This window comes from Protomyctophum parallelum (assembly GCF_964188405.1).
Source record: "Protomyctophum parallelum genome assembly, chromosome: 23".
NCBI lineage: Eukaryota > Metazoa > Chordata > Actinopteri > Myctophiformes > Myctophidae > Protomyctophum > Protomyctophum parallelum.
In genome coordinates this window covers 19,838,597-19,853,850 of record NC_139715.1, presented here as the reverse complement: position 1 = coordinate 19,853,850, position 15,254 = coordinate 19,838,597, and the positions used below count along the sequence as shown (strand labels likewise).

Genomic DNA, 15,254 nt, shown 5'->3' with positions numbered 1-15,254 from the left:
TCATATATTTCACTCTCCACTGTTATTTCCTTATCCTTCAGTAGACAGTTATACAAAAATAATTATCATTTAAGCATTTTAGCTATTAATTCCAGCTTTGGTGACGTGCAGGTCACGTGCCCCGGCGAGACACGCGGAAGTGACAGGAGGAAGCCTTGGCGGAAGCAGCGGGTCTGTCAAGGAAGGAAAAAATCTTTGGCAAGAAATTTGACACAAAAGAAGCTACAATAATAACCAAGCGAAATAATAATACGACCCTAAACCCATTCACTCGTCTCCTTCCGACCGGGCGTCCGCTGCGATGATTCTGTTAGAAATCAACAACCGGATCATAGAAGAGACGCTGACGCTAAAGTTTGACGCCGCATCCAACGGGTGAGACACAGGGGTTTTGTTCCAGACGGCGTTAGCATCGATGCTAACGTCAGCTAGCGCGGCTAGCCGAGCCGCCTGACGGGCAACGGGGGATGACAGATAGATAGCAGGACCCCGGCTGGGTGGTTGTTATAGCCGTGCATGAGGGGCTGCATGTTTGCTGCAGTTTATAATTGATCATGTTAAAAGAGACTGACGGGTAGACAGGCACGACTAGCCAACACACAGACACACCTAGGTGGGGTGTGTCTGCTGATGCTAACAGGCTAGCTAGCGAGCTAGCAGGCTAGCGGTGTGTTGTACTGGGTGATGATCAGTTAGTTGTGTATGGTGTCTGTCTCTGTTGCCAGGATCCGATTTAAAATCAATCAAATCCACGTTTAAACAACTCAGTTGCTCGGGTTTATTCCACAATGAATGAGATGGTGGTGGTTCTCCCACTGCCAGGTGAACTGTACGATGTGAGCAGAGAAAAACTGCCTACCTGCAGACTGACTACAAAACATGTCATATCTCAGCTGTGTGCACGGTGATAATGAATTAAGTGCCATTCGTCCGTTTAACGTCAAAGCACCTTGCTGTACTGTACATGCACCAGTGTGTGTGTGTGTGTGTGCGTGCCACGGTGGCAATGGCAACACTATAACGTAGCCCAAGACATCGCCCTTTCCCCGGCGGCGTCCTTCCGCATTCCTGGGTCAAGTCAATGCAAGCCAAGGCTAATACTGTAGCTCTACTTGTATTACTACAACCTGTGCAAGTCTCAACAGTAGTACAGTACTGTACCACCTACACCAGTTTAGCAGATTATGGAAATGTGTGTGTGTGTGTGTGTGTATGTATGTGTGTATATATATATATATATATATATATATATAATATAAATAAATAAATACTGCGCACATACACATGTAAGTTTAGTTAAATATTTAATTGCATATGTCACAGGATGCCATTGCCAGGCTAGTAGTTTTATTATGACTTGTTGTCATGCAACAAGGTAACACAAATAGCCAAGCTACAAAGCACATGGGCATGGCATGAAGCTTGTTGTAGATGTGCTAAGCCTATTTTAGAAAATTTGGGGAAATTTTCATCTATATTATAATTATTATGTGCCCAAACAGGGATGACACTTTGGGAAAGTGGTTAAGTAATAGCTCAATAACTTTTCATTCCTTCAAAATAACAGTGGGGTTCTTGAGGGTTGAAGGCAAGGTTGCTTTATTTACCCCTTAGGGAAATTTGTCGTGGACATGCCAGCTGCCACATAAAAATACGTACTGTACAATTATAGTGCAGTAAAACCACAAAAAACAAGTACAGACATTGTGCATTCAAGTATATTCAAATACGACAGTGTGTGTGTGCATCAGTTTCCTTGAAACTGTTTTCTGTATTTCATTGTTGTTTACATCAAACTCTTTTCTTGTTGGCAGAACCAAACCAGAGGCTGTGGAGGTGACCTTTGCAGGTGAGGTCATATCATGTCTGTCTCTTTTCATCGTATTACAATAAAGCATCTAGTCACTGGCATTCCGGCATTGTCATTAGCCGTTTACATCCATGTTGGGATTATTATCAGCACAGTAAAATTTAGAGTTAATTTAACTCAAGTGTCAGAATGTATCCTTGTGGGTAATTCTTTTACTTAAATTAGGTGAAGGGCTTAATAATAGAAATATGCCTACTAATAGAATATTATTAAATTAACCCAAACGATAAGAGATTTTCAGAAGCACTGTGATATTTAACCTTTTGAAACCTTGCATCCCTATTGTGTGGTCTGTGAAAATAGAAGATCTACAAGCTCATAAGGTGTTGAGTCTGTTGACGCGATGTGAGCTTGTTGGATCGGCTATTTTGGCGAAGAGACTGGGTGTATAACGAGGAAATGACGACGGAGCCTAGTACAGACTCCTGGGGGACTGCCCTTGGTCCAGCCTTATAGATGACCACTAGACCCTTATATGTGATCATTTAGGCCTTGTTTGACAGAGTAGACCCTAAGCATTTCTCTGCTGGCCATAGATTTCGATGGCGTGCTGTACCACATCTCTAACCCCAATGGGGAAAAGACCAAGGTGATGGTCAGCATCTCCCTAAAATTCTACAAGGAGCTGCAGGAGCACGGGGCTGACGAGGTGAGAGGAGCATGCACGCACGCACGCACATACAAGGGTAAATGGGTGACATGCTGTCTTTTTTTTTTAAATGTATATACCCTGAGGTCTATTTCCCAAATGGGCTGTATCTGTCGGGTCTTGTTCCTCATAGACATGGTTTTTATTTTACAAGTTAAGACGGAAGCAGACATAGTTTGAGCCAGGCTGCTCTTGCAGTCACTTCCCTCAAGGGGGGTGTGTGTGTGTGTGTGTGTGTGTGTGTGAGAGAGAGTGTGAGAGAAAGTGTCACACAGATTAATCTTGTCGGGACTCGGAAGTCATTACACACACACACACACACACACACACACACACACACACACACACACACACACACACACACACACACACACAGATTTTCTGTGTAAATCTCTCTCACACACACACGTGTGCACGTGCTCTTTTTTTCTCCACACATACAGGCTTACAGTCCTGTTTCCTGTACATCAAACAATGTGGTTCAAATCCGTCTGACACATGAGGGAATGTAGTTGCGTTTTTGCTGCTCAAACCGATCTAAAGGCAGAACCCTTGCTGTCGCTAATAAATGTAAAACCTCAACATGAGTAAAGCTACAGAAGAGCTGAATATGTCAGCACACACACGCGCACACTCCTTCTCCTTGTATGGAAATGAAGACTCTGCTAAAAACAGGATGTATGCCCTGTGAGTCAGCCAAAATGAGGAAGCGCTGACTGTGCCGGAGCGACACGCGCCGCTGCTGAATGAAGTGCCTTGGCTGCCTTCCAGTGGACCACTGCCCTCCTCGTTGGCTCGGTCTACGAGGGCAGACGGGGAGATGCATGGGGTTCAGCAGGACCAAGAAGCCTGCGTGAAAAGGAAGCCGTTGACCATGACAGGATGCAGAGTAGGCAGTGGTGGACAAGTAGGCTGCTCAAGCCCAGTACAAGTCAAAGTATAGATACTCAGTCAAGATGTAACTACTAAGTATTCAAAAGTACAAATTACAAACTAAGTGCATTAAAAAATAATATATGAATGCATTACTGTATTGAAAAAAGGGGGAAAAAGGGGATTTTCCTTCTAGAAATGTAGTCGAGTCAAAATACAACATTTGCCTTGAAAATGTAGTGGAGTGAAAGGCATAAGTATCCACAAATACAAATACTAGTTTAAGTATATATGTTAAAAAATGTACTTGGGTAGAGTACGTACAGTATTCTTGTCTTTCTTAAATACTAGTGTAAAGTAACTGTAAAGGTATGTTTACTGTCCACCACTGAGTTATGGGAGAGTGCAATCCAGATGTTTTAAGGGTTCCATCCTTCCATTGAGGCTAATCTTACAACTGATTGATACCTATCAAGCATTGTCACAGTCATCTGTGTATGTGTATTCTTATCAAACACTGCAGCCATAAGCTTAGAGCATGTTTCCAATGAGGCTAATCTTGAAACTGATACCTATCAAGCATTGCGTCACTGTCACCTGTGTTTGTACTCTTATTTGATATGTATCTAGTTTGCACTGAAATTTGCATTATGCATCTAGCACGTTTCCAATGAGGCTAATCTTGGAACTGATGCATATCAAGGTGTGTGTTGGGGAAACACGCACACAGCCACTGCTTTCTTTGGAATTGAATACTGGCCAGTGTTGTTCTTGGGCAGGCTGGAGCAAGAGTGAATCATTTTTCACCTGAAAAGGGCTGCATGTCTTCCGTACCGCCGCCTGATTTGCATGATGCCACCTAGCTTAGTGCTGTCCATTCCACAGTGACAGGTAGCGATTTCAGACCGGAGCCATGTGTCTATTTTCATCCTAGCCAAGCTGCAATTATCTGCTCAACACAACCCGTCTCAGGTTTTTCACTAATAGACGAGCCTATTGTGGTAGGGCAAGTTTGTCTTTTTGGCTTTTTAAGATGCTGATAGATGACTCCTGTATGCATCATGTCTCTAGTCTAAATCCTTTCAATAACCCATCTTATGTGAAAGTAGACAGTCTCCCTTACTTGGCCTACCGTAGTTTATATGTATGGTTTTCTTTTAATACCTAGTTAGCCTAGTTCATCTTTTTAAATTAAAAAGCTTGAATTGTTTTTGCCTCAGCGACCCCAATCTACACTGTAAAATCCTCAGTGATAATTTAACAAATGTAACCATGAACCGTAAGTGTTCGTAGTCGTACTGCTCGCTGTTGGTTGGATTCGTTTTATTCTTTTACATAGATTATTCAGTTTTCAGTTTTGTCCTGCAAAACGGACTTCTACAGACTAAACTCAACCAGCCTACACGTCACTAGGCTGGCAGAGTTGCCCATCAACTTTAAGCGAGCTCTCAAGATACAAAGGCTTTGGGAAATGTGTCGAATTTTCACATGTTCTCCTCACAGTAGCAGGGTTTTTATTTTAGTTATATTTATCTGTACAATAAAAACAGTACAAAAAGGTAACATTATTCAAAGAGTAAAATAAGTGCATGTGAGAAAATAAACCCATAAAGGGTTTAAGATAATAAATAAATATAAACTTAGACAAAGTAATCAAACATAAGGTATGATGAATGTGTGGGTGAGTCTGTGTGCGAGTGCGTAAGTATGGTGTGTGTGTGGTGTATGCAAATTGAAGAATAAGGCTTCACAAACATACAGAAGATTCTGGTTGGAAATAGGCAAAGTTTCCCTTTAACGTTCCTTTATTTTATTTGTTAAGTAGTTCACCCTAAAAATCACCTTCCTTTTTTTAATAGTTCACCTAAAGAAATCACCTATGTTATCACACCATGAATTCATGGAGATTGTTTTACTTTTTGTTGCATTCCTGACAATCCTGAGCCAATACTTTGATGACTGGGTCATTAAATAGATGACTCATTTAAGACTTGAGTCTCGTAGCGTAACTACTCCTTTAATGTTTTCTGCTTGTTTTCCAATTTTGCCTTGATTTCACGTTTCATTGTTCTTGTGTAAACTCTAAATAAATTGTGTTCCTATCATTTCAGCTGCTGAAAAGGGTCTATGGGACATACCTTGTTTCTCCAGAGTCAAGTAAGTTGACCCCTCCCAGAACACAGCATTGGGCCTGACATTGTTGCATGAAAGAGATTCCCTTGAATTTTCGAGGAATTCCCTTGAAATTCGATGAATTCATCCATTGAAGCTTTTGTCATCAAAGGCAATAAGCGGAACATGACATAATTCATGGCTAAATTGGTTGATTGACAGCCTGTCATAGTTGGTGCCTGTGAGTTCAGCTAATGAAGCCTTTTGTCACTGATGATCAAAGACATGCATTTTTGATTTCCGGTTTACCCAGTCCGGTGTACGAGCTTAAACCAGTTTGATGTTATGAGGATCGACCGAACATGTGCACATTACAAGACGTGCTGGCAAATAACAAATAGCCTACAGCAACCAATGTCAATATTTTGTCATTTGCTTATGTGGCGCCGCTAAATCAGTCTTGTGTTAAATTTTTGGTAATGAGCCATATAACAATGTGATTTTAACATAATGTTATGTTTACATATGGAGTCATGCACTGGTGGGAATCTACATCACATAGCGTTGCACTGTGGAGAGTTCTGTAAGCAACTGCCATGGCAGTAGCATGCGTTGTTTATAGTACAACATGAATGTATTACAGCAGCTAGTGGCTGCTATAGTTGTACACATCTAACAAATTAAACGAGAAAAACATACAATAAGAAAGGTCAGCAAAGGTAATGACTCTGCGCTGATCGGTAACGTGTATACACTTAACTCTTAACCCCTATTCATAGTCCAGTTTTCGTCATGCCGCGGTGGTCACCACTTACACAACACATCTTAGGTTTTCCTGGGAAAACTGGTTGTTTTCCCAGGCTACAATGTGTCCTCATCTTTTAATTGGTTGTGTCCCAGGCTACAATGTGTCCCTGCTGTTCGACCTGGACAACGTGCCAGAAAACAAGGAGGACGTCATCCACCAAGCGGGCATGCTCAAGAGGAACTGTTTCGCTTCGGTCTTCGAGAAATACTTCAAGTTCCAGGAAGAAGGCAAGGAGGGCGAGTCCAGAGCTGTGGTCCACTACAGAGACGACGAGTCCATGTAGGTGTTCCTGTACAAAAAGAGAGCAAACTAGATAAAGTGCCCCTCGGGGCACGGGTCTCCACCAGGGCAGGTCAGGTTGTGGCCTCCTGGTGGCGCTTATGCCTTGGATGGCAATTGGATGATTTGAGGCATTTTGTTCCAAAAATGTGTTTTGCAAAAAGTCCACCTGTTGGTGGCGCTATAATAAAAGGGTGGGATATATTCCATAGCCTAGTAGGAAAGTCCGTGAAAGATTTCATGTAAATTGCACGCTGCGTTCATGATCTAAGGCTTTTTTTAGCCAATCAGGATGGAATATGAAATATTGGACAGATCCGGCTTGAACACATGACTATAGAGATGCCATGGTGTATAACGATTTGTGGGATTTTTGGAATATCAACAAATGTGTTTTTCAAAAGCACCGTTCCAGAACGGCACTATAACAGGCCGTTCTGGAAGATTTGGGGCAGAGGTTCATCGTTGGCATCCAGGTAGTGTGTGTGCAAAATTTGGCATCGACCGGGTTAACTGTGCCGGAGATTAGCTGCACGCACACACGCACGGACGGACGGATTGCAAAACATACTCTCCCCTATTCGGCCTGGTGGAGACAACAAATTTGAGATGGTTGACACGGGAGCGATTTTGTCTTGGCACTGGTCTGTCTACCGATCACCACCAAATTAATTGCCAAGGAAGTAGCCATACATGTTTGTTGTTGTTTTCACCTTACCCCATTCTGACCTGAGATCAGATTCTAAAAATGTCTTTACATCCTGACAGTTCTCTGAAAAAGCTATGTTTCTATGTCAGTCGTTCTTCGATTTCTCAAAAATAGCAGACCTACAAGCTCGTGGCGCCACTCGGTGGCGCGCTATGAGCTTGTAGATCTGCTATTTATCAATAGCTAAAGCGTAACACCAAAAGGGGTGTATATTCTTTGAAATATTTAACTTTGAATTTTATAACTGACGTGAATTGTGGTCAGATTGTACCATGCCCAAATATGGAGTCTTACATCATAGATAACATCTAGATAACATCATAGACAATCTTTCTAGTTTCTTCTTTTTTTGTTGAGTTGATAATGACAACTCAGGTTGACATCTTAAATGCCAAATTATCGTCTATTTTTGTCTAAACATTCATGACCAACTTGAGTAAAGTGCAGTTAAGGATTTTGGCCAACCTGCTTAAAAGTCTCTCACCAGACCAGATTGCAGTGTGACCTTAAACAAAAACCATTGCCCATTATTTTCATTCTTGCCTTAATCCCTTTCTAAACGGAGGTCATATTGTTGTGTCCTCAGGTATGTGGAGGCCAAGAAAGACAGAGTGACGGTGGTGTTCAGCACGGTGTTCAAAGACGACGATGATGTCATCATCGGCAAGGTTTTCATGCAGGTCAGTGGGTCGTTTCAACGGTCAGCTTGGCGAGACGGGAGCGAAACCCCGACCGCACCTTATTTGTCCAAGCTTAGTCTATGTTTAAGTACACTACTGAGTTTGTACAGCTGTAGCGGGTGGACTGGGAACTCGTGTACTATCACGCAATGAGGCTTTTGAGGTTTTCTTCCGCAAGATAAAGGTCCATTTTATTTCGGGACAGGGGTGTGAGGGATTCTTCTCTCTATGTCAAACGTTACTCGTATCTTTTCACACGTTTGCGTGTATGTGTGTGTTTAGGAGTTCAAGGAGGGTCGGAGAGCCAGCCACACAGCCCCACAGGTGCTGTTCAGTCACCGGGAGCCCCCTTTGGAGCTCAAAGACACAGACGCTGCCGTGGGAGATAACATCGGATACATCACATTCGGTCAGTCCTTTACTTTACTGTTAGAGCCACCAACCTTAAAGAGATAACATGGATAACCAGAGGGTCCCAACCAGGTATGTGTTCTGGTACTCGGGGACATATCCCATTGGTACGCGAGAAGGGGATCCCAAGTTTCTGACCGTGAATCTATAACCGTGCGTCACCAGGATCAATGATATGGTCAATGATATAACATTATGTCGTGATATACTAATATAGCAGCGGTTAGGCAGCCAGTCAACTGTCTTCTGTGTTTTGGTACGATGATCCCCAACCCCCTAGCCATGCCGGTCCACGAACATTTTATGAACTGTCAGCCGTTCCATGGTAATAGAAACGTTGGAAACATGGAACCCATGCTTTACATAACTGTTAGAATCATCGGCATTAACATGTTGCCGGCATAACCCGCATTCCCCGCTATTTCATCAAATATTCTACGCTGCCTAGATTGTTTTATTACCTTTGCAGCATATGCCGAAGTATTTGCGCTTTTGATCCATGAAAAACCGCTAGTAAACACTCCCAGCATTTGTTATTGAGCTGACAAAAAAGCCACTTCCTTGATCCGGGTCACAGACGAAGAGCTAAGCGAGCCAAGATTGTCCCTACCCCCTCGTTCACTTGCATTGGGCCTCAATTTCCCAGAACCCATGCTCTGGGCTGCTAGGGAGCAGCCCAGATTTGCTGTTGATTTGATTTCCGGTTTCGTCATCATAACGTGAAGGCCTCATCACCATGTCTGGGTTTAGTGTATTACGCACGGTGGAACCCTGGATTAAACAATTACCCGCCGTTAAAAGGCAACTTAACCCGGTTGATAACCCGAGTCCTATAGTTTTATTTTGTATAGATATGTGAAATGGTTTTGTCTTCATTTATTACCAGATTTATTTTTCTTTATACCAGATTTCTTTCCTAAAGCTTTTAAGTTGTCACTGTTCTGTTCATGCAGTGCTATTCCCTCGTCACACCAATGCCAATGCCAGAGACAACACCATCAACCTCATCCATACCTTCAGGGACTACCTGCACTACCACATAAAGTGCTCCAAGGTGAGGCTGCTTAATGCTTGTTTCAGAGCTTCTCTAACGTAAAAGATAACAAGGACCCCCCCAGTTTGATATGCATGCGGCCAAATACCCCCTTTGATTAAAATGTTCTGTCCCTATTAACTCTGTGTGTACAAATGCAATGGACCTATTCGTGCACAGAGTTACAGAGACCCATAACTATTCAACTGGGGGTCCCCAGGACCCAGTTTGGGGGATTGTGATATTGTTCACAATATTACTATTAATCATAATAAAAAAATGTCATATGTTCTATAGCCATTAACTAAATTACCGTGTTCAAAGCAGAGCGGCGTGAAAGTGTGTAGGCGTCGGTACTATTTTCCCAAGGTGTACGGTATGCGAGAGGTACCTAATCGTCTCCAAGATCAAAGATGGTGAAGTGAATGCTTCAGCAAACAGGTGTTTATCATTACTGACCCCCTCCTCCTCTTGTAAAAGAGTTGCTGGCCTCCATTCTTGCCTAAATATAATGATATGTTCCATGCCACATTCACAACGTTGCTGAAACTTTTGCACAATAGAAAGTCCAGGTGAGATTGCGGGGAATGGGTGTACTGTAGCTTCCAATTGACCATAACCTCTAATTATACTGTACCTGTTCCCTCACATGGTTGACATTTCAGAGGCAGATATGTCAGGAGGAATCTAGTATGTAAAATATGTTACGACACAACAATGAAAACATCTTCAATGAAAGGCTTTCACTATATTAATCCTGGCATCCCTGTTTCTGGCAATTTTCTTTTAAAAACACTGTAAATGGCAGATCTGCAAGCTCACGACGTTTAGTTTGTTATTTTCACTTATAGATGTAGATGTGCTATTTTTGCCGTTTGTGGTTTTGTAGTATCGGGGATGGTATATGTGGTTTAAAAGTAAGAAGCTGTGAGGACTGGAGAAGGAGGAACATTATTCATGTACTGTGTTTTTACATTTATCATGCCTTGAATTTAAGTTTACCTGTTACATTAATTTGCATATATACTGTAGGCCTACGCCTACACATAAATCAACGTATCACTCACTACTGTTATGTATTGAATGTACAAGAATATTATCCGACTGGGTGTGTACATGCTGGCTTTTTGTTTGTTTTTGTCTGACTCGTGTGCGTGCGTGTGTGGTCGCATGCACAATTATCGGTTGAATGAAAATGTCAAGGAAGGAACAATTGGGGTGTGTGTGTTTACTCCGTAAACTATTCACCCCCCCTCTCCCACACACACACACACACGCATCATTTAAAACTTGTTTGGTTTGCATGTCCATGAGTAAAGTTCTCAGTAATTTGGATTCCATAGAAGGCAGCGTGTCTTCTTTGAAAGCATGCTGCGCACTGAAAATAGCAGATCTACCAGCTCACAAGCCACTAGCCTAGTTATTTTAAGGTGAAAGAGTAATTCATCACTATCGTCAAACTAGCAATAGAATACAAGTTTAGAAGCATCTTCCAGAAACATGAATGGTCTCAGAAATGTCATGAAAGTAACCTTAATGCCTCAAATCTGTTTCTGCAGCTGGTCGGCCTCAAACATTATCAATACATTTTTAGTCTTGTGATTTTATTTTGCTTTATTCCATGCTTCCACAGGCCTACATTCACACACGTATGAGGGCCAAGACTTCAGATTTCCTTAAGGTTCTGAACCGAGCCCGGCCCGACGCAGAGAAGAAGGAGATGAAGACTATGTCGTAAGTAGCCGTTGAACCCACCCTAGTCTACAGTAATGCACCCTGCCATGTGGTTCTGTCCACACTTGGGACCTTGTTTAAAAACAAAATACAATAAACGATGTGTAATAGGGTTGTGCGACAGACTTGAAATCAATATCACGATTATTTTATAAAAGACATAGTGAAAATGGAAGATGTACAAGCTCAGAATTTCTAAGCTTGTGGGTGATTTTATTAATTTTGTTAAGTTCTAAACTTATGTGCATAAAGGTTATTTTCCAAAACAATTGCAAGTCACATCTACAGCGTTTGCCATGGTTTGTAGTTCAGAACAAACTCCAACCAACCACCGAACAAAGGTAGAGGGTGCGAGTGTGTGGTATGGGTTCCAGTCTGTCTCCATTACTCAAACGCTTACCTCTATTTTTATACTACCACTTGTTTGTTATTTCAAGTTATTGCTTCATATCTTCGTAAACATCTGACTTCAGTTTCAGCTGAAGTCAGTGCTGTACTGTAAGTAAACCGCAAGCTTGATTTTTATTTTCAGATAACCTCACTGATAACGTACAGTCGGGTGCTTTGTCAGTAAAGTCAGTGCAGCTACATATTTAGGTTTCTCTGATCCCAGCTGCGGTCTTGGGAGCAATCTTTCTGTGTGCTTTGGAGGTGTGTGGGGTTTTAGATGTTTATAGCTAGGCATGACGTGTTGCACTGTTTGAAGTGGGGCTGATTGGAATTTTTATAGGCACTTTGCACAGAAGACATGCAAAGCTGAGACACGGGGCGAGTCGGGTCGGCCACACACACAGACATTCGCCATCTAATCCTTACGAGTTCAAAACAATCGATGTATCCAGCCCGTGGTGACTGAGAACATTGCAATCCCTTTGCTCAGATGTTAATGTTTAACCAGAACAGTATCACCTAGCAGTAGCTTGGTTCCTGTTCTGGGAGAGGACTGTTTATAATATATTAGTAACACGATTCTACTACAGTAGTAACCAATAAAATGCCTAGGTTTCAGGTTGAAATAATTCAATCCAAGGAATTATGTTCCTGGGGGACTTTGTTTTGGTTGTATTTTTGCTTGGCTATAAAAGATGACATTAAAAAACGTAACCGGTAACAAACGTAGGCCAGTGTATCACCTTAAAAGCCCAGTATTGTTTTGATGCTAGATGCTATCGGGTGTAGTTTATACATTACATTCAGCCTCATCTGTCGTCTCATGCATGTGTTTGACTTTGACGTGCAGCTCCATCTCTGCTCTGACTTATGACTTATGGCCACTAGGAATGAAAGGATCTGCCTTGACAGTTGGCACAGCGTACTCACAGTATGCAATTAGAACTCTTATTTCCTCATTGTTGAGTTTTGATGCCTTTTGTTAAACTTGCACTGGCATGTCATCCAGACATGCATTTCAGTGGTGTTTTTCTTATATATCCATAAGACTTTACTGTACGCTTCTTACATAAAATGTGTCATCTGCCATGAAATCGCATTGAAACCATTAACCACTGTAAATTACCAACTAAAAGAACGACGATAACGATACAAAGGATTCAGTCAAAGTAATTCTAAAATGATTGAAAGTGCTTTTTTGTGAAATCCGATAATCCTTTAACTTTTCCGGTTTGGTTTTAATCAAGTTCTTTCCCGGTTGTCCTCTGATCCGGAAGCCCTATGAACTCACAGATTGCGTAAGAGTGCCCTGTCGTAAACCACTGAAAACACTGATGTCTATAGACGGTGAAGTGTTGGCTTTAAATGACGCCTATAGACGTCAAACAGTGCCAGTCATACTTCATCATAAGATTATTAAAATGGGGTGGTCTATCATATAATATTAGATCATACAACTAAGTCCCTTTGTTGTCTCTCTGCCATTTCATTTATACTCAGGCAGATCACAAGGTTCATGTTTAGGTTATTAGAGAAAGTAAAAAATTTCCATTTGCTGCTTCCTTTCATTTTTATTTTTACAAAATGTTATGGCGATTTCTTGATGGTTATTTACTATAGTCCTAGAGCCCAGGAAATCTGGCCACCAAAAGATCATGGGATATATTGAATGTGTAGGGGGAGGTGACAAACTGTCATTGAGGCTTACGACACACTGTATGGTATCCCCCTTCACATTCAGTAGATTGAATAGAAAGTTGCCCTTTACGCTTAATGCTATATTATACTGTTTTCATTTGAACAGGGGCAAGACATTCTGCCGCTGAGGCCACGGCCCCCTCCATGACGCGCAATCGGACCCGCACCTGGACACGCCTAAAAGCGACCCCACCCCCACCCCCCCCCACGCTGAGACTCGACGCCACATCGGACAGGATTCCAGGATGCTCTTATGCCCCCGTCCCCAAATCGTGTCCAGTCTGTTTTTGTTTGTTTTGTTTTATTTCCAAGCTAAAATAATGATAAAGTTGGCTCTTCTTTAAAAAACTAAAGTTGGCTCTACTTAGGGAAGGCCGAGGCTTGAGGAAAAAAATGAAAAAGGGCATTCCTTTGCTTTGCATACGGTAGTTAAAAAAGAGAATTATTAGTCCTATATAAATATATATATATATATGAAAGAACAAAAAAAAGAATTTTTTGATACGATATCTTTTACTCCATTTGGTACTCTTGCCTTGCCTGTTCTTCCTCCATCATGTACTGTGACTCAACCTCTGGTGTTCCTTATCCCCCCACCCCATCCATCAGTAGTAACCATGCATTTTGCTGAAGTCAACATCCCCTATTTTCCCTCTCCGTCAATCTCTCTCGCTCTCTGTGCTTTGATGTTGTCTGTACCATTGTCATTGGAAAGATAATTAATAAATCAATCTTGTAAAAAGAAGCACGTCCTTCATTGGCAAAATGGCACACTTTGGTGTCACACTTTGTGTGTCATATAATCTCCTGAGCTATAATTGTTTTTGAATAAGCATAGTATAATCTCGATTATTTGGCACACATAGCAGAAGAAATATATGATTCTATTTATCACATGCAAATACAAGCGCTGCAGTTCAGGCACACATGGATATTTCTTGCTGTACATGATGTGCATCTCTTTGGTGTCTTCTGTCTGATGGTTCTGGTTAGCCTGGGTGGGTTCTAGTCTGTCCTTGTATGTCTGAACAGCATGGCAGCTGCTAATCAACAGACCCATGTATGCGTGCATTTACATCCTTCCAATTCTCTTATGTGGATGTCATGGCCATGCCCATGTTCATCATTATGGTTTGGGACAGATCAAATAGTTTTAACCGTGGGACATGGCCCTGTTCTGGGGTCATACCGTCTTCCTATCCTGTCAGGTCGGCATGCACTTAAAGACTAAAACGCATTCCGGTTCCTTAACCAAAATGCAACAGCAACCTCAGCAGAACCCTCGTCAGTCATGGTCTGGATCAGTGGTTTCCAAACGATGTGCCACGAGACAAGTCCTGGTGTGCCTAGGAATGTTTTGACAACCACACATTGCAATATACACAACTATACAAAATGTTATGAATTATCTTTTAATTTACTATTTCAGTAATAGTGTGTACTCATTTCCCAATACAGAGGGAAATTGTATACCTTGAATTTTTCTTTTTTCCCCTTTTTTTAGTGGTGGTGGTGTGTTACCTATACTGTGTGAAAGATTCACAGTAGGCTATAGGTCTGTATAACCTCAACAAACATGATTTAATTGTGACTGTGTTTTTACCTTCAACTGGGCATATGCATTTCAAAGTGCTTTATATAAGGCATAAATGGCACAGCCTTTTTAAGGCATTATAAATAATACAAATAATATAAAATACTGAAATGATATAGTTTGTTTTGGTACTTTTTTCATTCATTCTTTCAATCATTTAATCTTGAATAATCGATAGAGGGAAGCCCTATTTGCAGTGGTTTTAAGAATGCAATTCACACTACATATATGTAGTGTGAATTTAATGTACAAACACAAATATGATATGAATCAACAACAAACTTGTGTAAAACTGATGATTCATTGATTATGGTCTAGCAAAACCCTGAAGCACCCAGAGGGGACAAGATAATTCGGTTTTAAGCCACTGCAGGACATTCCAACCATTTCAACTGTCTTCCAACTTGGTCAACC

General features: G+C 41.6%; 1 protein-coding gene across 1 annotated transcript; it reads left to right on the top strand.

Moving 5' to 3' along the window:
* Window positions 1-137: 137 nt before the first annotated feature.
* Window positions 138-13,433, top strand: arpc2 (actin related protein 2/3 complex, subunit 2). Its single transcript, XM_083758627.1, has 10 exons — window positions 138-375; window positions 1,815-1,849; window positions 2,407-2,519; window positions 5,504-5,549; window positions 6,405-6,591; window positions 7,887-7,980; window positions 8,263-8,389; window positions 9,345-9,445; window positions 11,058-11,158; window positions 13,353-13,433. The coding sequence occupies exons 1-10, from the start codon at window positions 302-304 to the stop codon at window positions 13,372-13,374; spliced, it is 900 nt and encodes a 299-aa protein (XP_083614753.1). The 5' UTR covers window positions 138-301; the 3' UTR covers window positions 13,375-13,433.
* The last annotated feature ends 1,821 nt before the right edge of the window (window positions 13,434-15,254 follow it).

What these genes read in the sequence shown, in the direction of transcription:
- arpc2 (XM_083758627.1), top strand. Translation starts at nt 302, where the DNA reads ATGATTCTGTTAGAAATCAACAACCGGATCATAGAAGAGACGCTGACG. An exon ending in AGGAGCACGGGGCTGACGAG is followed by an intron (nt 2,520 to 5,503) that starts GTGAGAGGAGCA and finishes CTATCATTTCAG; the next exon opens with CTGCTGAAAAGGGTCTATGG. An exon ending in TCGGCAAGGTTTTCATGCAG is followed by an intron (nt 7,981 to 8,262) that starts GTCAGTGGGTCG and finishes GTGTGTGTTTAG; the next exon opens with GAGTTCAAGGAGGGTCGGAG.